General features: G+C 37.6%; 2 protein-coding genes across 5 annotated transcripts; both read left to right on the top strand.

Annotated features, from left to right (window-relative positions):
- The first annotated feature begins 4,987 nt into the window (after positions 1-4,987).
- On the top strand, positions 4,988-6,818 carry LOC311303298 (ladderlectin-like). 2 transcript variants are annotated; one of them, XM_084429716.1, is made up of 6 exons: positions 4,988-5,093; positions 5,217-5,295; positions 5,536-5,642; positions 6,063-6,185; positions 6,329-6,440; positions 6,609-6,818. In XM_084429716.1, the coding sequence occupies exons 2-6, from the start codon at positions 5,235-5,237 to the stop codon at positions 6,674-6,676; spliced, it is 471 nt and encodes a 156-aa protein (XP_084285842.1). In that variant the 5' UTR covers positions 4,988-5,093; positions 5,217-5,234; the 3' UTR covers positions 6,677-6,818. The 2 variants fall into 2 exon arrangements, with proteins under 2 accessions (XP_084285842.1, XP_084285843.1); XM_084429717.1 differs by having other exon boundaries at positions 5,068-5,093; positions 5,228-5,295.
- A 14,123-nt stretch (positions 6,819-20,941) lies between these two features.
- LOC311303297 (ladderlectin-like) lies at positions 20,942-22,846 on the top strand. Of its 3 annotated transcripts, none has more exons than XM_084429713.1 (6): positions 20,942-21,122; positions 21,246-21,324; positions 21,508-21,614; positions 22,029-22,151; positions 22,326-22,437; positions 22,578-22,846. In XM_084429713.1, exons 2-6 carry the CDS (start codon positions 21,264-21,266, stop codon positions 22,646-22,648), a joined length of 474 nt encoding a protein of 157 aa, XP_084285839.1. In that variant the 5' UTR covers positions 20,942-21,122; positions 21,246-21,263; the 3' UTR covers positions 22,649-22,846. The 3 variants fall into 3 exon arrangements, with proteins under 3 accessions (XP_084285839.1, XP_084285841.1, XP_084285840.1); XM_084429715.1 differs by having other exon boundaries at positions 21,045-21,122; positions 21,532-21,614; XM_084429714.1 differs by having other exon boundaries at positions 21,074-21,117.
- The last annotated feature ends 286 nt before the right edge of the window (positions 22,847-23,132 follow it).

Here is a 23,132-nt window from a genome sequence, read left to right as displayed (position 1 = left end):
TTAATAAACACAAGATGTTTTTTGTTACTGTGTTTCAGTGGAAACAAGCTAAACTGAATGGAAATCAGTTACATTTCTCAAATTTAATACAGATTCAGGAATATGAATGATTACCTGATTAAGCAGTGATAAGGCACAGGATATCATCAAGTCAGGTGATTATGCTGTCGACAACAACTCGGTGTATAATCAATGTCAGCATTATCAGGAGGGTGCTTCTTTTTTTTTAACTCCATCTTCGTCGGCCTTCATTCCTATTAAAGGAGCAATGTGCTCTGCATGCAAGCACTGACGGATGCAAGACATGGGCTATGTTTGCAGTGTAACTTTCTTGCTCATGGTCATGTCTCCTGCACTTCAAGAAATGTGTTAAATGACGTTAGAACTCTATTCAGGAAATTCGTAATAAACTATATTAAAGCAATGTGCATTTTTAAGAATGTAGATGCACCATTGTTTGAAACTGTGCTAGAGAAGTCATGTAATTATGTCAGGTCCTTCAACAAACAAGACTTCTGTATAGGATGCACCTATGTTTTCTCTCTCTAATGAGGAAGCATTCGACTACTGAGAAGTGCGCATGCAAAACCAAAATGGGCGTTTACCAATCAGTGGCCAATTTCAAACTACCATAAATGTTTTTCAACCATTTTTCAACAGACTTGCTAAACCACCCCACCCCTAAACCAAGCCCCCAGTGGATTAGAGCAAATCAGGTAAAGCGTTTGAAAACACCCACTAGTGTTCTGCAGAGATACATGCCAGAATGACCTTGTGCTCATAAACTACAAATCACTGTTCAATGTCACTGTCTTCACCCATGTGTGCTATTGGCTTTCATAAAAATGTCAATGCTGATCCAACACACTTTAAACACTGAAATGTCAATCTCAACCAAAATTATGGTTTGGATCAAAACTCAACATTGTATCAATGTCCCCATGCTGTCTGTGTAATTCATTTCAACACTTTACTTACTTTGAAAATTAATGTATGTTAGTAGATTTAGTAACAATAAATAAAATGCAAGTAAAAAGCATGCTAAAAACAGAAATACATTATATGCACCATTGTTTGAAACTCAGAGAGTTCATGCATGTCAAACACACAAGACTTCCGTATAGGACGCACCTTGTGTTTTCTCTCTAAGGAAGCATCAATTAACTACTGAGAAGCCCACATGCAAAACCAAAATGGGCGTATACCAATTAGTGCCATTTTTCAAACTACAATTGGCCTATTTCACAAAATGGCGACCGAAACCGGAAGTAGGGTAGCGATACTTCCGGTCGCGCAGCCGCCCGCTACGATCGCTATTCATTCTCAAAATAGACTGTGAACAGCTTGTTTTCTCTGTCATTAATATATCTGACAAAAGTAAGAATAGCAGATGTTGTCCGTTTTGTTGATAGTTTTCAGGGAGCTGTGACAAGATCGAAATTGGACAAAGGTTACAAATTATTCTTGACGTTTGCTTACATAAAAAAAAGTTCCATTCATTTAAATGGCATGGCACTTGATGACTAAGCTCACACTTACTATAGCTAAACAAAATAAATAAATAAATAAATTGAAATTATGTCTGATTGTGGGCTATGTTTGAAATCTATAGTGACTTTTGTTCAAATTTCATGTTATTAAGTGTTAGTTTGTCCCGGAGATTGCAGCAATCTTCCACTAGTGACTAGATTATGGCTCATTTTTCATGTTACCACCATGAATGAAACAAAAAATTTAACATCTTTACAGTGAATTTGACCTAACGTTGGTAGTAGGTCTAATAATGAAATTAAGGCAAATAATTAAAAAATGGTTAGACTAAAAACATGAATGAAGTGAGTGATATTTCATGTTTTAAAACATCATGATGTTACAAAATCACATTTTACTGTCGGGTCCCCTTGTGAAAAGAAAATATATTTCCCTATATATGAATGATCAATATATTAAATGGTTTAACAGTACTATGAAAATATACAGAATAATATATTGTGTTAATATTACAATATATTGAATAATACATAAACAAAATCACATATTTAAAAACGTGAGACGATATATTTACTAATATATCATAATGTATGTAATTTTATATTCAGTAATACACTTCATAATATATACAGGGATTAAAGTGCTCAGTCGCTACGAGAGTGTACGACGGATTTCCGTCAATATCAGGGTTCCCCCTGTCCTTATGTCTTAAATTCACTTTTCATAATTTTAAGGCTGTAAATATTCTTACATTTCTCAAATAGCGTAATAAATGTCTTAATTTTAGTTTGAATGGGAAGGACGAGGTGTAGGCTATTCACCCTACTTAGGGGGATGTGGTCAAAGCCTGGAGTGGAGCAAAAGCATGTTCCTCTCTCCACTCTAAGCGTTCTGTAATTACTCCGCTCCTGATCCACTCCGGGTTTCCGGGAAAACTGCTCCGTGTTCACTCATTTGAAAGAAAGTTACAGAAAACAACTTCTACAAACAATTTTAATTTGCCAACAGTTAATAATAATAAATAAAAGTGCATGACGTGCAAATCAGATAACAATCAAGAGCAATATAAACATGTTTAGTCAGGGCATCACTCCCGAACCGGCATCAACACTTCATTTTCAACATCTGCTTCCTCCTTCACACCACAGACACGTCTTTTTGCCGTCTGTGTCTGGCGTGATTTAACTTCTCCCCAGTTGTTCCATGAAAACCTGCAAAGCACGGCCTGCGGTGTAATATATCTACGACCGGACTCTCGTAGACTCGTAAGTCACACGGACATCATCCTCCGTGAAGTGCTTAATACACAAAAAAGTGCCCAAATCCAGCGCTTTTTCAACGTTTCGTCACAAGGAAAGCTGTGACATTATAAATAGGGTTGTTTCTTCTATGAGTGCAAACATAAAAATGTACGCAACAGGACTGACCGCTTTTAGTCTCCGCATTTGTCCTCCGACTGCTACTGCTAGCGCTTTCACCGGAAAAGAGTTTACCCTACTTCCGGTCTCGGCGGCCATTTTTGTGAAATAGGCCTATTGGTGTTTTTCAACCATTTTTCAAAAGACTTGCTAAAATCATGAGGGCTCACCCCTAAACCAAACCCCCAGTGTATTAGAGCAAATGAGGTAACACCATTGAAAGTGCCCATCGTGAACTGAAACGCCCCACTGATTGGGAAACACCCAGTAGTGTTTTGCACAGATACATGCCTGCAAGATCTTGTGCTCATAAACTAAGACTCACTGTTAGTTCAATGTCACTGTCTTCACCCATGTGTGCTGTTCCCTTTCATCAAAATTTCAATGCTGATCCAACACACTTTAAACATTGAAATTTTGATGTCAACCAAAATGATGGTTTGGATCAAAACTCAACATTGAATCAATGTTACCATGCTGAATGGGTATATATTATTTTATTATACATGGCTACTTATTTTTAATTCTTGTTGTTTTCTGCATTCATTTAAGGATTTGTCATACAGTAAGGGAAAGTAAATTTTCGCGTTTCTCTCTCATGATCCGGTGTGACTTGCACTCAGGTGCATGCGACTTATTTTCTGGCAAAATCTGTGTGGAAAAGCTGCGGAGCGCGGAGAGAACGCACAATGGCTTTGCTTTGGAAGTTTTTTATTTTTTTTATTTTGGAAGTTTAGTTGCCAGAGAAAATAACACACAGTTTTGTTTGACATCAAATGATACTCAATATTAATTAAATAAATAAATGTAATGTCAGAGAATGCACAAAGCGCATCCTTTTGAGATGTAAATTATAATACATTTCAATTAAAATAAAACACAAGGCCTACATCATAAAACTCAGAAGATTATGTATTCTAATAGGCTATCTCTGATACAGTCTGAATGACAGTTCATGCGTGAACGTTAGGCCTATTATATACCCAATCAATGCATTCTTTCCTTTTTGTATTAGTGTGTGTTTAAATCATTTAATTTACTACTAATTATATTGATATACATCTTAATTTCTTTTCTTTTTTTAAAACTTACCGGGCGACTATGCAGGCTATGACAGCCGTCATTTACCCTGCCATACCCAGCTGATGCAAAGCGTAGGTTAATTTATATCTACACAGAGAGAAAGCCCTGTCTCTCCCTCGGTATGGGTTAGTCTGGTTGTTTGATGAGAAAAATATTAAATGTAGCCTATACATTCTTACTACGTAGGCTAGTTGCAATGTGTTAAGAATCCGTTCAACTGCAACAGTGGAGCACTATTATTACTAGAATATTAGAAATCTAATACTCAAGCTGTTTTCTCATTTTTCTACTCTTAATATTAAATAAAAAAACGACTGAATGAAAGATACACGGATTCTCTTGAACCACCAGTTCTCAGTTTGCGGCAGAAAACTACTGCAGTGCAGCCAAAATGCTCTGGTCGACTTTTCTGAGATCCTTTACTCTTCCCTGTGGATGACCTGTGACCTACTTTCTGTAAGATCTGAATTTTCTGCGGTTTGAATTTTAGAAAACTGAATTTGAAGGTCTGAATTTCTTCTTCATCATAAACTTGTCTGTATTTTTTTTTAAACTGAATATTTGCAGTCTAAGAATTCAGAACAAAAAAAAAAAAAAAAAAATAGCTGTTTGAAAATACGTCTATAAAATTAAGCCATGAAAACATTTAAATTCGTTACATTTCAAATGTTCAATATTCGTTTAAAGAAATCAAATTCAGAACTATTTAAAATACCACATACAATTACATTTTGTTAGATTACACTTGTAAATAATTAAAATTTACACAAATCAAATTCAAATCATATTGTCATATTATAAACTCCATAGTGGAAGTTACAGTTTCTAAACCGTGAATTTTTAGGGCCGTGATATTCAATTGACCATAGTTTTCAGCGCCACATTTATCAACGTCCGATCATTCGTATGATGGGATTGGCTGTATTCGAGTGTTTCATGAATCACACCTGAACCCTGTCGTAAGATGATTTCTGCGCTCGGATCTACGTTAGATTGATAAATGAGGCCCAATTAGTAAAGTAGGCTATAAAAGCAGGGCTCTTTCTGGAGCTTAATAAACACTTCCTCTGAGGTTCTGAAGGTAACAATCTGAAAAGCAAGGTGAGTTTATGGAACAGAAACCTACTGTATAACATTTGCTTTGTCTTTAAAATACAATGAGATTCCACAGTGTGCAGCATTTGAGGGCAGACATTTAACTTTACCTGCTTTATTCATTTTTAGGTTCATTTCAGGTTCATCATGGCAATGCTGAGTAGTCTTCTGCTTCTTTTTGTTATCTTCTCCATGGGGAATGCAGATGGTAACCAAAACATTTAATTGTAAACTCTTGCTAGTTTAAGTGCAATTTGGGAATGTACAAGATTCCATTTACTGATATTTGAATGATTAATGAAGTATTTTCAGTGTCAAAGTACACATTTCTTTTGGCTGATCACACACTTGAAAAGCAACATAATAATATTTTTTTTTTTTTTTTTTTTTTTTTTTTTTTGCTGTGAATAAAAAAAAATCAAAAAAAAAAAAAAAAATCCCCATTTAGGTAGTGAATCCACACGTGATTTAGGAATCTGTCCACGTGGATGGAAAGAGTTTGGACCCCGGTGCTACAAGTACTTCTCTCAATCGGTTCCCTGGATCACAGCAGAGGTAATGTATTATACAACAAAGCTATTTGGACAACACTTTATATTAGGTGTTTTTAACTACATCTAAATAGTTTGGTACAATGTATTGTTAAACACTCTTGCTGCTATTGAGTTGGGATATGGGTAAAGTTAGGGACAGGTTTGATGGTATGTTTAGGTTTAAGGGTGGGTTAACACTGGGTCAACAGTGATCCTAGATCTAATTACAGCTGTATTAATTGCTTGCGTTTAAAAAATAATAATTGAAGTACAATGTAAGTTTACTGAATCAAATGATAATTTAAATGTTAGTAGGCTACAGATTAAATACTCTTAATATAAGTGGGAATGTTTCTTTGTTTGCAAATGACAAATGTTTAAAGTCATTTCTGCTTTCTACTAATGATTACTAGATTTTGTAATGACAAATCTGTCTCTTCAGAGAAACTGTCAATCTTTAGGTGCGAATCTCGCATCTGTGCATGATCAACCAGAGAATAATTTCCTGCTGAGTCTGTTGCCTTCTTCCACAAGAACTTGGGTTGGTGCTCATGATGGTGAACAAGTAAGTTAAATTGTGTGCTCTAAAGAAACCTATTTGTCTAAACTGAAGTTTCTGCTTTAATCAAAGGCAACGTTTCTGAACTTCATTGGTTTGCGTCTGACTACAGTAGTGCACTTTTTGTATTCATTCTCTTCACTTATTAGGACGGAGAGTGGTTGTGGAGTGATGGAACTGTGTATGACTATACCAACTGGTGTTCTGGAGAACCTAACAATGCTGGTGTTCCTGAGAACTGTTTGGAGATCAACTGGACCTGTGAGGGTTTTTTTTTTTTTTTTTTTTATATAATTTGCAATCGTATAATTTCATATCATACGGTAACATTAAATGACTTGTTTGGATTTCACCAATTGCCTTAAGTTGAACACCACTGATTACTGCTGTAATGTTCAGAGTAACTGATTTCATTATTCCACCCTACAGCTAACCGTTGCTGGAACGATGCACCCTGTTCAACCTCAATGAACTATATTTGTGTTTCGGACGAGTGAGATCATAATTGGTCATCCTGCTCCACATTCACTTTGAACTACACAATTTTTCTGATCTTATCACAAATGTTTTGAAATTCAATCTCTTAATACTTTCTCTGAAACACTCCTCAAATTAATAAAAGCATTGAATTAAAGCATGTGCTTTGTCTCGACTTTGACTCGTTTAGAATCGCCTTTGACCGCTTCAGAGTGGCTGGCTACGGGAATGCACAAACATGTCCTTAAAACAACCCTTAAGTTGTCGAGACAGGACCCATCGTCAATTTCTGTCCACCACTATAGTTCATAACAAACCAGAAAAGACTCAAAGTGCTAAATACCAAAATTATCCTTTAATAGTAAAAAATAAACCATATCTGCACAAGCTCAAAAAAACAAACTTCTAAACAGCAAATCAGCAAGGGACACAAGATTATCACAAGGGTATTGCGCAAAGTTTATATAAACTGTATTTATCAACCAAGTCCAGCAAAATCCCTTTTTTTTTTTTCATTGACAGGGCTTTTAGATGTAAAACTGTACCAGTTATTTCCCTCATGAAGAGATGAAGCTCAATCTCTGTGACGTCACACTGATGCACGGGTTCTGAATCTTCAGCTGCAATCACGGTTTCAATTTCAAATGTCATTATTTGCAGCTAAAAAGTCCATAACTAGGCCATTTTTATGTATGATGTGCCATTTTAACCTTTAAAACTTTGCATTTGCATGAACTGTTTAAACTAATGTTCAATGTTTTTAGAAGTGAAACTACAACCTCACTTTTTAATAAATAGCCTATATCAGCTCAAAATGGTACATTTGTATTTTAGTCCAGGTGATATGTGAAAATGTTCACTTTTTCATAAAAGCATGAATCTTGGTACAGTTTGTAGCTCTGAACATTTTCACAAATGGAGCCATCGCAAAACCGTGTTGTGGTGGCCATTTTACTTTCCGCCATGACCAAATTTAGTATTTTGTATCATATCTCCCGATTCAAACATGATAACATGACAAATGTGATGTCTACCCCTATGTTTTGATGGTGAATGATTACAATGATACATTGTAGACATCACATTTTACATGTTATCATGTCTGGTTCAGGAGATATGATACAAAATACAAAATTTGGTTGTGGCGGAAAGTAAAATGGCCGCAACAAGAGGGTTTTGCCATGGCTCCATTTCTAAAAATGTTCAGGGCACCAAACTGTACAAGTGTACCAAGTTTCATGCTTTTATGAAAAAGTGAACATTTCACCTCCAAATTTGCACATATTACCTGGAATATTTGTTGAACTGAACATAACTACTTTCTGGTGTAGGCTTATACATATATATATATATATATATATATATATATATATATATATATATATATATATATATATATATATATATATATATATATATATACACACACACATTACAGCCTAAACACAAATAGCAAGAGCATTACATCTAGCAGTCAAGTCACCTTTATTTATATAACGCTTTTTATAATACAGATTATTTCAAGGCAACTTTACAGTAATAACAGGAAAATAACACAAAAAATCTTGCTTCTCCTGTTACTGTACAGCAGATCTGGAAGAAAATAGTGTCATAGTCCAACTTAAGTAAGTTCAGTGATGGTTTATTTTTGTTGTAAATAAGTTATTAATTTAGTTCATTTAAATATAGCCACTCTGGATAAAACAGTGATGTCATCGTCCAAATGTCATTCATGCACAAACTATTCATGGAGCACAAGCAAAAGTGTTTGTTTTCCAGTTGATGGTAGCAATCTTCCACTAAACTACAGTATGGCACGTTTCATGTTTTCACCATGAATGAAACTGAGAAATGTCTTCTTAAATGTGAATTTTACATAAAAAATTGCTATTTTAATAAACCTGTAGGCTATATAAATATCATTACTAATTTTGGCAAAAAAAAAAAAAAAAAGCCATACAGTGCATGAAAGTATTCAGACCCCCTTAAATTTTTCACTCTTTGTTATATTGCAGCCATTTGCTAAAATCATTTAAGTTCATTTTTTTTTTCCTCATTATTGTACACACAGCACTCCATATTGACAGAAAAACACAGAATTGTTGACATTTTTGCACATTTATTAAAATAGAAAACCTGAAATATCACATGGTCCTAAGTATTCAGACCCTTTGCTCAGTATTTAGTAGAAGCACCCTTTTGATCTAATACAGCCATGAGTCTTTTTGGGGAAGATGCAACAAGTTTTTCACACCTGGATTTGGGTATCCTCTGCCATTCCTCCTTGCAGATCCTCTCCAGTTCTGTCACGTTGGATGGTAAACGTTGGTGGACAGCCATTTTCAGGTCTCTCCAGAGATGCTCAATTGGGTTTAAGGCGAGACACTACAGGTGAATAGGGTAAAAATGTTAACTAGCAGATATCACCCTGAAACTTTCCCAGTTGATTACCTACATTAAGATGAGAAAATGTATTACAAGTTTTTTGTAATTTAATATTTAAATATGCAAATTAGGCAATATCTATTAAAAATGATTTTTTCATTGTGTTCACATATTAGATGGGGAAAAAATTACAGAGGGATTTATGGATATCTACTTTTGTTATCCTGTAAATCAGAATATACTGTCAATAGCCTTAAAAAAATGATTTTCCCCATGTTTTTTGGAATAAAATGTTATATAAATCAGGCTAGGAATAATATATTTACAAATCCCTCAGTAAATGTCTTCATAATATAACTAGGTACAAGACTGGAAAGTTTGGTGTATATAGGTGCTACTGAAGTGGAGATTTCGTACTTGGAGTATGAGAGAAAGGTCATTTTGAGAAAACGGGCTTTAAAGATTTATCTTTAATAAATCTTTAATAAATCTATTTTAAAAATGGTTAAAAAAAAAAAAATCACTCGTTCACTCATTTTGGCGCCCCTATGGATGAGTGTCACCCCTAGCATTTGCCTATTCCGCCTATGCCGCGGGCCGGCCCGGCTTGGACTGCAAGCTGAGATCCGCGCCCAGAGATGAAAGGACGGGCACAGATGCATGGCGTACAGAGCCTGGAAGATGGCCTGGATGGCAGCGTGGACGCAAGCCGATTGGGGTGCAGGCCACAACTTAACCACGTGCTCATTCAAGTCGTGGAAGAACGGAGTCCTCCTCCTCGAAGCAGCCTGGCGGCGGCCCGACGGGACATACCTACGTCAGACATACCCATTACGTCTGAAGCATTTCACATCGAGTCCAGCGTGTCAGTGAAAAGGACCGGTGGAACGTGGCGACGGCAGAGGACTATGACCCCAGGCCTTGTCGTCACCGTCGTTTGTGGCTGGGGGACAGCCCAATAGTGGCTACCTGGTGGCAGTGGACCTCAACCCCGTAATAGTATGAGCAAAAACTAGGGGTGTAACGATTTGTTTTAACAACGATTCGATTCGTATCGCGATTCGTGGTTGTCGATATGATTAAAAGGTTTTTGCCAAATTTTTAAATGCAGGAATTTGTTGACGCATCATTGAAGTGTAGTTGAAATATTAATGTTGTTTCAACATTAACTTGGTACATCAGATGGTAACATTGTTTGACATTCCTTTTCAGTTGTATTTTCAGTGCTTCAACAAAATGTATTTAGAATCAACATCACATTGTAACATTGATCAAACCATATTACCAAAGATTATTTCTGTTAATTTCAGAGTTGATTCAACAGCAGTGATGTAGATTTAACATCATAGTGTAACGCTGATTCAACAATATTACCATTGATTATTTTGGTTAATTTCAGAGTTGATTCAACAGCAGTGATGTAGATTCAACATCATAGTGTAATGTTGATTTAGTAGCATTACTATTGATTTTTTTGTTCAACGGTAATAGTATTGATTCAACATTACAAAGTTATATTTCATCTACACTTTTGCACCCTCAGTTAATGATGAAACTCAACATTAACTGAGGGTGCAAAAGTGTCAATAAAATATCACTTTGTAATGTTGAATCAATACTATTACTGTTGATTTTTGGTTGAAATCTCAACATTGCTTTACCATTAACCGAGGGTGCAAGAGTGATGCAAAAACAACATCACTTTGTAATGTTGAAGCAATATTAACACTATTGATTTGTGGTTGAAATCTGAACATTATTTCAATATTAACTGAGGGTGCAGGAGTGATGCTAAAGCAACATCACTTTCTAACGTCATTTCAATGTAATCAGCGTTAACGCATTAACACTGGCTCAACATTGTTTCAATGGTTACATGCTATCTGGGTAGGCTACATAGCCTGGTAGCGGCCCTTCTAGCCGATCGCACTGACGCCAGCGGTGGGTCTATCATGCTGGATAGTAATCTCGGACGTCCAGAGTCCGATCTGGTGGCCGGTCTAAGGACTGGTGTGACGTGAGGAAACTCAAAAACTAGCCTATTTTTAAATCGAAATGGTCGCGCATCTCTCATTCAGTCAAAAGTTTTCATATTTGCAATGTAACATGTGGATGCTAACTATTAATATAAAGAAGGCTTCATACTTCAGTCGAGTCCCAATATACACGTATAGGCTAAATCAGCGTCTTCACAGCAAGGGAAATGTTTGGAATAACAAGTAGGACTGTGCGGCACAGCTTGCCCTTTATATTGCACAACAGACCTATTAAATTAGGCAGAATAACTTTTTATATGTTTGGTTGACTGTGTTTTATTTTGATAATGAACCGTCTGCGATATGAAGCAACGCCAGAACTGATACTACGTTGTGTGAGAGCGCGATGCGCCTGCGCCATCACTTGGATTTGTTCCACTGCTGGGAAATAACTTGATACTCTGTTATTTATAGTCATACAGATAATATGACATCATTCGAAACAGTAAAATGTATATTTTTATTTGTGTACATTCAAAATGACTACAAAATATCATGCCATTGAAAAATAAATAAAACAACATGATGCGCTGCTTTAGCGCGTCTCGGTCTCCTTTAAAATCTTTCTGGCGCACACCAAAAATGAACCAAGATACAGCGAATAGCCTTCTTGGCGCGCCTACTTTTGAAAGTCAACATTTAGATTATTTAACGTTAAATGCATTATATATGCCTGAGTCACTTTGGAATAAATCACAGCGTGTTTCATGATAATACGTGACTTACAGTCCGGAAAATAGGCTACAGCAAATTCAGACCAACTGCTGGTCTACACAGAGAGAAAGCCCTGTCTAGGCTCTTCTGTTGTGTCGAGCCATTCGTTAGTCTAGTTGTTTGATGAGAAAATGAAATGTAGCCTAGTTGCAATACACACGTTAAAGGAGAACTCCGGTCAATTTTAACATTGAGCTCATTTTTTTGTACATTTGGAGTGCTGTCAGTACAGAGAACAACGACAAAAATCGGTAGTCGATTGTAGAGTTCACGCGCGTGATCATAGCAACTAAACCTATGCGCGTGAACTCGGCAATCGACTACTTTGGACAGGATGTAAACACAGGTATTTGCGCTGGCTTAAATAACATCATTTTTATACATATCTTTCACATCTACTGCAGTCAGATTCACTCGTGTTCACTCAGAAGGAATCACTCACATTTTCTGTGCACTTGTAATGACACATCAAGGATGTCAAGAGGCTAAAAGCAGGTTTACTACTTGCCCCATTGAAGTCAACAGGGTGCAAATTTTAAAAATAGAATAACTCGGTGTAGGCAACCCCGATTTTTGTTGTTGTTCTCTGTATTGACAGCACTCCAAATGTACAAAAAAATGAGTTCTCCTTTAAGTTTTGTAAGCTCCGTGCAACTGCAGCAGCGGACTATTATTACTAGAATATTAGAAATCTAATACTCAAGCTGTTTTCTCATTTTTCTACTCTTAATATTAAATAAAAAAACGACTGAATGAAAGATACACGGATTCTCTTGAACGACCACCGCGTTTGCGGCAGAAAACTACTGCAGTGCAGCCAAAATGCTCTGTTCGACTTTTCTGAGATCCTTTACTCTTCCCTGTGGATGACCTGTGACCTACTTTCTGTAAGATCTGAATTTTCTGCGGTTTGAATTTTAGAAAACTGAAATTGAAGTTCTGAATTTTTTCTTCATCTTGAAAATTTAATCTGTATTTTTTTAAACTGAATATTTGCAGTCTAAGAATTCAGAACAAAAAAATTGCTGTTTGAAAATACGTCTAAAAAATTCAGCCATGAAAACATTTCAATTCGTTAAATTTCAAATGTTCAATATTCGTTTAAAGACAAATTCAGAACTATTTAAAATACCACAAAATTAAATTTTGTTAGATTGCACTTGTAAATAATTCAAATTTACACAATTCAAATTATATTGTCATATTATAAGCTCCATACTTGTCTCAGTCGTTACAGTGCCATGGTTTCTCCTCCGCCACAGAGGATACATTAAATTGGACATTAGGCCTTGATATTAGAGGCACTACCCTAAGGAATGGGCCTAGATTTCTATTAATTCATGTGCATATTTGCTCTCTTTTTCTAAGCTGGCAGGGATGCACAAAGGACATAGGTTATAGTATATAAAACTAGAAATTGTAATGCATAGTTGTAAATTGTAAGCATGCAAAAAATTCCTGTGCGCATGTGAATAATTTCTCGAGGGCACAAAAAAGTTTCTTGTGTGCATGCAAAAGTCTAAGGCACTTTAGTATTTTCACCCCCCTAAATCCAGAAGAACTACAGCAATGTCTCCAAGATGCTTGAAGAAACCTTCCTGCAAAGCTACAGCTGTAATGTAATCAAACCACTGGAGGCAAGCTGGTGAGGACCCATACCCATACCCATACCCATACCCATACCCATACCCATACACATACCCATACCCATACACATACCCATACCCATACCCATACACATACCCATACCCATACCCATACACATACCCATACACATACCCATACACATACACATACACATACACATACACATACACATACACATACACATACACATACACATACACATACACATACACATACACATACACATACACATGGCAAGGAATGAGACCGGAACAATGGCAGGAAATAGTCAAAACTAGAAACATCCAATACTAGACAAAGACACAGGGCAATCATGAGGGCTTAAATACATAAGACTAACGACAAGACAAGGGACACCTGTGGACAAGGGACACCTGTGAACAATAATCAGACGATTAACCAATGACAAGACACATGGCAGGATCACATGACAAACGGAATCACATGACAAGAACCAGGAACAAAAAACAAAACCCAAACCGTGACAACAGCACTGTGAGACGTTGTAGGCACTTGTGTAAAAATGCTGTAAAGTAAGGATGCTTTCCAAAATAATGTCATAAATAGATTTGATTGATCAGTTAGCTTCTATTAACTGAATCAAATCAATATTTGGTGTGACCACCCTTTGCGTTTAAAACAGCTGTTGTCCAGGTACACTTGCACATCGCTTTTCATGTAGCTTTGTAGGAAAGTTTCAAGCGTCTTGGAGACGTTGCAGTTCTTCTGGACTTTTTTTCTGTTTCGTCATGTAATCCCAGATGGACTTGATGAAGGTGAGATCAGATCTTCGTGTGGAGCACCGGCTGTTGTCAGACTCCTTATGCATATAAAAATCTCACTGGATTATTACAATGGCAAAATAAATGTTTGGAAATGTAAACTGATATTTCCTACTGACACTACAGCAAAGGATATGAACGCAGCAGCTCGAGTTCTTACCAGAACCAGGAAGTATGACCATATTAGCCCGGTTCTGTCAAAACTGCACTGGCTCCCTATTAAACATCGCATCAATTTTAAAATATTGCTGATTACTTACAAAGCACTAAATGGTTTAGCTCCGCGGTACTTGAGCGAGCTCTTAACGCATTATACTCCTTCACGTCTATTGCGATCTCAAAATTCCGGCCAGTTGATAATACCTAGAATATCTAAATCGACTGCTGGCGGTAGATCCTTTTCCTATTTAGCACCAAAACTTTGGAACAGCCTTCCTACCATTGTCCAGGAAGCAGACACACTCTGTCAGTTCAAATCTATATTAAAGACACATCTCTTTGACATAGCGTTCACATAATACATTATAGACTTCTATAATTCAATATTAGGCTGCATAGATTAGGTCAGCTGGAACCGGGAACACTTCCCATAAATCCTGATGTACTTGTTACATCATGAGAAGAATGGCATCTACGCTAATTTTAGTGTCTTTGTTTATCCCAAGGTTTTCCCGCAGCCTGCCGGATCCAGGCCGTTTCCAGATCTGATGAAGGACCTTCGCCTGGACCCGGTGTCAACGCAGTGCTGAAGGGCCAACTAGTCTCTCCCTATGGAGGATCCCTTTCCCACTCTACAGATAACGCGTCGTCGGGAAAACTCAATTTGCGTATCTACCCCGAATTGATAAAATAAAATAAAATTCTGAATCAAAACTATAAGGAAACACCAGTAATTTGTTTAGGTTTGGTTTGTAGGGAATTCCAAACCTGCACACATATATTCAAACGCACATAACTATAGAACCCGTTCTTAATGCGCATCTGAACGCCATCAGCGTTTCTCACAGGTTCGCTAAAGTCTGTGTAGAGAGAATGGTGTCGTCTTGGCGGCCCTAATTTAAAAACAAATGATCGTTGCGACGGAAGCGAATCAATCAAAACTAACTTTAGCTGGAAAATAACTTTATTAAAGAACCGCTATAAAGCCAAAACAATCTTACGTTATATTATACATTTATCTCTGTGAAGCTGCTTTGAGACAATCTACATTGTTAAAAGCGCTATATAAATGAAAATGACTTGACTATGAAAAACTGTCTTAAAAACAGTTTTTGGGGGTGAAAATACTCATTTTGCTTTGGAGTTCTCCTACAACAAACACTTTCATTTTCTCAAAATATACATTGTACATCACCACATTTTTCAATGATTCTCAAACTAATCGTCCGATTATTCAGTCTCTTTAAATCCCTCCTTCCCACTGCCTGCTCTGCACTGATTGGCCAGATGGCCCAGTCTGTTGTGATTGGTCAACCGCTTACAGCGCCTGTCGGAAGCTAAACACCCATTACCATAACTGAACTTCAGCTCCGGAGGCTTCCTCAGTCCTCAGCGATTACACACTGTAAAGAAGTGTAAACCTCATTTAGACCTCATGGAGATTTTAGAAGCAATCGTCAAAACGTTATACTGCTGTTGTATCGCTATGGTAATTTTAACCAGACTCTTCACATCCTCATCCTTTGAAAGGGTTTACAAAGAGAATTTGCTTTTGCAGAGCAGAAAACAGCGTCCTCTCGACATACACAACACAAACCAGCTACAGCGTTTGAGGGCGAGTCAAGTTGTTTGCGGGCGGACAACATAAAACATAGCAAATGTGTTACCCGGTCATGTGTAGCCGTCATGGAAGTAAGATTCAAATTCCTGCTGACTCGTTTAGGCGGTTCAGAGTCAATTCTCTCTTTTGAGAAAAAACAACTTTATTTATCGCATGCTCTTTCGTCTTCATAACTTTGCAGAAAGCTGCATGAAAGAGAATATTTGAAAAAGCATAATAGGGGACACTTTAAATATGGTCTGATAATCTACAGAGAGGTTTGGAAATTTGAGTCTGGAAAAGTATGGAATTTTAAAATGGAAAATGTGTAGGAACCCTGAATCTAGGGCGCCCCCCCATCTCCCGATTCAAACATGATAACATGTAAAATGTGATGTCTACCCCTATGTTTTGATGGTGAATGATTACAATGATACCATATACAGCATCATAAACAGTTCAGGTGAATAGTTAATGGTTAATTCAGTGACATTGTGATAAGGATTACAATGAAATCACAGTATCTGAAAAGATGCAGAATGAAATTAAGAATTTTTCATGTACTCTTAATTAACAATCACAAGCGTATGAGCAAAACAGTGCTACAATGAAGGGAGATTGAGGAGCAGTTGGTCTGATGCAAAAGCAGGATTCCCTCTGTCGCTGGACTGTGCTGGACCAGAAGTGTCTCGTCTAACTGATGAGTTTGAAAATGCCATGGAGTTCAGCAATAAGGGTGTCTCTGAAAACAGACATCATGAATAAGGCCAAAAGTTGTTTGACGTGATTGAGGAAATGGGAACCCCTTCGTAGAGGACAGCAACAACCTTCTGAAGCTGGACTCAAGAGAATTAGCAGACCAAGCTGTTGTGGATGCTTTTCGGGTTGCAGAGAGGATGGGCCAAGAGCAGTACAAACTCTTTGTTACAGAGATGCAGGGCACGAAACCCATCACCACCCCTTTGAAAAGGAACAATCTCTCTCTTATTAAAACAGCTCCAATAAGAGGACAGTCCAAGACAAAACTCACTGAAAAATGACTGTTTTCCACACTCTACATCACCTGTCAGACCCGTGATGGGAACCTAGAAAACTTCTTCAAACACGAAAATCAGGCCTACCTTCCATCACTCTCTCATGATGGACTACGCTCTGGAAACAAGGCTGATCTGTTAAGTTGCCTAGAAAACAGTATAAGCAGTGCCTAGGGCTCCAGACAGGGCCTAGGGCTTTTTTTATGTGTCCCTATTATATTTTTTCAAATATATTTTTCCCCTTCAAGCAGTGTGTAATATAGCTGTTTGTGAATGTAAACATTCTGCAAAGTTGTAAAGTCAAAAGTGTACGATAAATAAGGTTATTGTCTCCCAAAAGAAAGAATCGACTCTGAACCGACTAAACAAGTTGTTTGTATTTCGAATCCTACTGCTTTACGGTTCTACAGTACATCACTAGAAAAAAATATTTGCATAATTCCCGCCTATGTTGTATGTTGTCCGCTCACGAACAATTTGACCAGCCCTCAAACTTCATTTTACTGATTTCAATGCGGGATTTGCAAACCGCTTGCTCTTGAAATATGGGTCAGTACCAAGTTTATTTGGACCAGCTTGCTCTTCAGAATCACAACCTGTAAGTATGTGTGATGAAATGATGAAGAGATTCAATTGCAAGTGTAAACAGATATTTATTAAGAAGAGCTGGTCAGAGATGGTGTGAGTGATGAATGATATAATGTCCAGAGATAACACTTGGCAGGACAGGGACGCTGGGGACAACCCAGAACTCCGGTGGTGAAAGATGGTGATGAAGATGACAAACACAAACTGGAAACCAGGAAATGGCGCGGGTGATCAGAGTGCAGGACGATGACGAATACACGGGAACAGGCAGGAACACACAGAACATCCAACAACTCTCGAACAAAGACAAGGTGACAACAGAGAGACTAAAGCCTGGTTCACACAGCAGGATAATTAGGCCGATTTTAGCCCCAATTCACCCCTTCCGACAATCTTAAGGATGCCACGATTATCGTAAAATAATCTGATCAGATATTCCTGCCGTGTGTGGTGTGTTAAGACTGCTCTCGTCTGCTCGGAAGGACGTCGGGACCGCTCCGATCTCAAATCGGGGATTTTTTGGGCCCGATTTCTCCTCGTGTGTGGTGTCCCCCGGGAACAAACGAGCACGCAGCCTGTGGACTGTGGCGTGTAGCCAATCAGAAAGCGAGGTGACGAGGCGGCGAGGAAGCACAGGGAAACAAAATACCATACGACATGGCGCACCAGAAAGTCCGGTGGACGTCAGAGATGGAGGACCAACTGATAATGTTTTGGGGTTTTTTTCGGTTAAAAACAAACTACAAACTATCGCCACTGCATCCTCTTCATCTGACATGATTGTTTACTCTGAAGTCACGTTTGATCTCGAGGGATTTTGCGAGATTTCCTGTCTGACCTGGGAATGCTCATAAACTGGACACAGCGACCCCATTGGATTCAACGGAGGCAAGTGAAGTCAATTAGAAGCACTAACTTCCTGATGGTCAAGCGTACTGCGCAGACTCACACTGAGCTTGACGACGTAGATGTGACGTGAGCAACCCGTCTGTCTTCTAGTAGCTGTGCCAAGAGAAATCTGAATCATTCCCTTCCGAAACTTGCAGAGACGGAGAGTGTGAGTAGGAGGTGTCCATGAGCTTGGAGCAGGAGAAACTTTTGCTAAGTATTCTGTTTAATTACTTTGCCATTTTGCCTCCACGTCCCCCCGATTGCGTGCGAGCTTCTCATCCTGTCCATACGGTAATCTCTCTACTGTGCGACAGCCGACAGAGAGTCGCGTTGGTATGACGCAATCGTTAGCCTATTTTTACAAAAACTGCTTCTACGGGGCCATAACGTAAGATACAAGGTAATGGAGCCTTTTATACATTTTCGTGTTTCTTTAGAAATAAATAATGGACAAATGGAGTCTTTAAACGCCTCAGATGTAAAGTTATTCGCTGTCAAAGTGACGCCAAAATGAATGGGAGTCAATGGGATGCTAACAGCAGGTGATGGTCTGATAGCCAATGGCGGCGCCGGGGAAGCTTCAACATAATATGAAACGCTGCCCCCCTGGGGAATGCTCAGGAGTCAAATCGGTTCGTGTGTGATGTGTTGATTTTGCCGTGTGGCTGTGCACCACACACTGTAGGCCTACAACCAAAACTGTTAGACCCATGATTTTTTATTGCCGTGTGTGGGCTCTCTCAGATTTGGAAAATCGGCCGACAATTTTAAAATCGTCCCGTGTGAAACAGGCTTAAATAGGGTGTGTAAATCGGCTGCAGCAGGCGCATTGATCAGCTGCAGCTGGAAACTGATCAGCGGCTCCGCCCACATACGTAATTTTGTGTTTTATATTGTGCAACTCACAATAATCGTCCAATAACTAACGTTATTACTGTCTTTACTGTTATTACTACTGAAATGCTTAGAACTGCTAATCAGTCGTGATTAGGTATATCACAATTACCTAAAACTGTGTCTATTAATGCAGATTGTCTGTCGCTCTTACTCCTCTGAGTAAAGATGGAGCAAGATTCACATTAGTGCTGGGCACCGTTATTGATACAGTTCCCGCATATGCACTGCAATAAATTAGAAATATACACATGGGTTTGTTGATGGACATACACTTGTTAATGCTGATGGTGAGGAATTACAGCTGCAACATCTCATAATGTTCCATAACTGAGCAGCGTATCACTGAGAAACGTCCTGCTCAAGTTGTCCTTGCAATGGAGGTTCGGGTTGAATAACTCGTTCCTCCAATGTATCATCATCGGACTTGCGCTCGGACTGTATATATATAATATATAAATCTTTATAATAAGAATTTAGTAGGTTTATATTATTTTATATTATTTCATTAAGTTGCAGAGCTTGTTTTGTGGAATGAGACATGTAGATTAATATTATTTTCTTAATTTGCATGTTTTGTTTTGTGGAATGAGATATACAATGGAAATGTGAGTATTGTGTTTGTTTGTTTGTTTTTTGTTTTTTTTGTGGCAGTTAAAACATGGAAGCTGCACCAGAACTAGTCCAATTCCATGCCTTCACACAAACTGTTTGTGTTCATTCAAGTTATTTAATGCATTAAAGATTAATTTAACAAGAAATCATTCCCAACATGTTGATGCAAACCAAACAATTTTCCCTTTAACACATCAACCAAAAGCCATATGAGAACTGAGCTGGACTATGACATCACGGTTTTCTCCAGAGCGGCTATATTATATATATAAATTAACTAAATTAATAACTTTTTTACAACAAAAATGAAACATCACTGAGCTTACTTAAACTGGACTGTAACGCTATTTTCTTCTGGAAACAAACTTTGTTGCATTATTTTCCTGTTATCTCTGTAAAGCTGCTTTGAAACAATCTGTATTGTAAAAAGCGCTATATAAATAAATGTGACTTGACTTGATTCATATAGCAGCCTAGTCACTCATAACTCATCTATTCAGCAATATATGATTTGGAAACAAGAAACAAAACCCAAAACCAAACTGACATTAGCCTATCTCTTTGGAACAATCCGGAAAGTTGAAGCGCGGGTTAATAACATGAGCACTTTACTCCATCATGTAAATGTGCCAGATATTCACATGTTGTTGCAAGTTTTAAAGTTGAGAGCAGAGAAATAGGCCTACACACTCTCTCTCTCACACACACACATATAACGCATATATAAAATAAAATTATGGCTATATTTATTTGCAACAGTTGTGTTAAGACATTTCTGTTTTAAGAACAGCTGATGGACACCGTGCTGAGTTGTCATGGGAACATTCCAGGTGAAGATAATGAGGAAGTTAGGGTTTCTAAACCGTGAATTTTTAGGGGCATGATATTCAAATGGCGTTTTTAGCGCCACATTTATCAACGTCCGATCATTCGATTGGCTGTATTCAAATGTTTCAGTGAATCACACCTGAACCCTGTCCTAAGATGATTTCTGCGCTCAGATCTACGTTAGATTGATAAATGAGGCCCAATTAGTAAAGTAAGTTAAAAACGCAGGGCTCTTTCTGGAACTTAACAAACATTTTCTCTGAGATTCTGAAGACAACAATCTGAAAAGTAAGGTGAGTTTTTGGAACAGAAATCTACTGAATAACATTTGCTTTGTCTTTAAAATACACTGAGATTCCACAGTGTGCAGCATTTGAGTGCAGACATTTAACTTTACCTGCTTTATTTATTTTTAGGTTCATTTCAGGTTCATTATGGCAATGCTGAGTAGTCTTCTGCTTCTTTTTGTTATCTTCTCCATGGGGAATTCAGATGGTAACCGAAACATTTAATTGTAAAAACCCTTGCCAGTTTAAGTGCAATATGGGAATGTACAAGATTCCACTTACTGATATTTGCATGATTAATGAAGGATTTTCAGTGTTAAAGTACACATTCTTTTTTGGCATATAATTAACATAAAATAAAAATGCTAAATATTACAAAATCCACATTTAGGTAGTGAATCTGCACGTGCTTTAGGAAGATGTCCACGTGGATGGAGAAATTTTGGACGCCGGTGCTACAAGTACTTCTCTCAATCGGTTCCCTGGATCACAGCAGAGGTAATGTATTATACAACAAGGTTATTTGGACAACACCTTATATTACGTGTCTCTAACTACATCTAAATAGTTTGGTACAATGTATTAAACACTTTTGCTGCTATTGAGTTGGGATATGGGTAAGGTTAGGGACAGGTTTTATGGTATGGTTAGGTTTAAGGGTGGGTTAACACTGGGTCAACAGAGTAATCTTAGATCTAATTACAGGTGTATTAATTGCTTGCATTTAAAAAGGAAAAATTGGAAGTACAATGTAAGTTTACTGACTCAAATGATTAATTTAAATGTTAGTATAGATTAAATACTCTTAATATAAGTGGGAATGTTTCTTTGTTTGCAAATTACTAAAATGTTTAAAGTCATTTCTGCTTTCTACTAAAAAGATAAGATGTAATGACAAATCTGTCTCTTCAGAGAAACTGTCAATCTTTTGGTGCGAATCTCGCATCTGTGCATGATCAACCAGAGAATAATTTCCTGCTGAGTCTGGTGCCTTCTTCCAGAAAAACTTGGGTTGGTGCTCATGATGCTGTACAAGTAAGTTAAACTTTTGTGCCCTAAAGAAACCTATTTGTTTGTCTAAACTGAAATTTCTGCTTTAATCAAAGGCAAAGTTTCTAATGAAGATGGTTTGACTTCAAAGCTGACCTTAATTGGCTTACGTCTGACTACAGTAGTGCACTTTTTGTATTCATTCTCTGCCCTTATTAGGACGGAGAGTGGTTGTGGAGTGATGGAACTGTGTATGACTATACCAACTGGTGCTCTGGAGAACCTAACAATGCTGGTGGTCCTGAGAACTGTTTGGAGATCAACTGGACCTGTGAGTGCACTCATTTAACTAATTTGCAATCCTATAATTTCATATCATACAGTAACATTAAATGACTTGTTTGGATTTCACTATGCCTTAAGTTGAACACCACTGTAATGATCAACTGATTTCATTATTCCACCATACAGCTAACCGTTGCTGGAACGATGCATCCTGTTCAATCTCAAAGACCTATATTTGTGAGATCCCGTTATCCTGATCCATATTGACTTTGTTTGTACTACATTTTCTGATCTTATCTTTACAAAACTGTTCTGAAATTCGATATCAATTTTCTCTGAAACACTCCTCAAATTAATAAAGCATTGAATTAAGGCATGTGAATTGTGGACAATCAAATAAATGTGTATATTGTATAGCAACGTTTGAGGATATGGTTAGTAGACTGGCATTTAATGATATCAGGGAAGGGGTTTAAGCAAGCGCACACAGCAGCTTCATTGACAAACACTAGAAGACATTTGTTTTCTACACTGGATTGTAAGTAACTCTTTGTTTTGTCTTAATAAAATATGTATCATGATCCTGGAATTCACCATGATCTTTACATGGTATTCTGGCTCAAGTACAAACCCCATGTTACTCTTTGATTTGTTGAATGTCACATGTATAATGTAAATGTAGGCATAGGTGAATATTTTTGGAAAGAAAATATTGGTTGCAATCTACAGGGTTTAGAAAAG

This window comes from Rutilus rutilus, assembly GCF_951802725.1.
Source record: "Rutilus rutilus genome assembly, chromosome: 14".
NCBI classification, from domain to species: domain Eukaryota; kingdom Metazoa; phylum Chordata; class Actinopteri; order Cypriniformes; family Leuciscidae; genus Rutilus; species Rutilus rutilus.
Note: the sequence above shows the minus strand (reverse complement) of the source record. Positions and strands in the feature narration are given on the sequence as shown.

Excerpts from the sequence above, each read along its gene's own strand:
- LOC311303298 (XM_084429716.1), top strand. The coding sequence starts at position 5,235 with ATGGCAATGCTGAGTAGTCTTCTGCTTCTTTTTGTTATCTTCTCCATG. Across the intron at positions 5,643-6,062 it reads TTCCCTGGATCACAGCAGAG|AGAAACTGTCAATCTTTAGG; the intron begins GTAATGTATTAT and ends CTGTCTCTTCAG. Across the intron at positions 6,441-6,608 it reads TTTGGAGATCAACTGGACCT|CTAACCGTTGCTGGAACGAT; the intron begins GTGAGGGTTTTT and ends TCCACCCTACAG.
- LOC311303297 (XM_084429713.1), top strand. The coding sequence starts at position 21,264 with ATGGCAATGCTGAGTAGTCTTCTGCTTCTTTTTGTTATCTTCTCCATG. Across the intron at positions 21,615-22,028 it reads TTCCCTGGATCACAGCAGAG|AGAAACTGTCAATCTTTTGG; the intron begins GTAATGTATTAT and ends CTGTCTCTTCAG. Across the intron at positions 22,438-22,577 it reads TTTGGAGATCAACTGGACCT|CTAACCGTTGCTGGAACGAT; the intron begins GTGAGTGCACTC and ends TCCACCATACAG.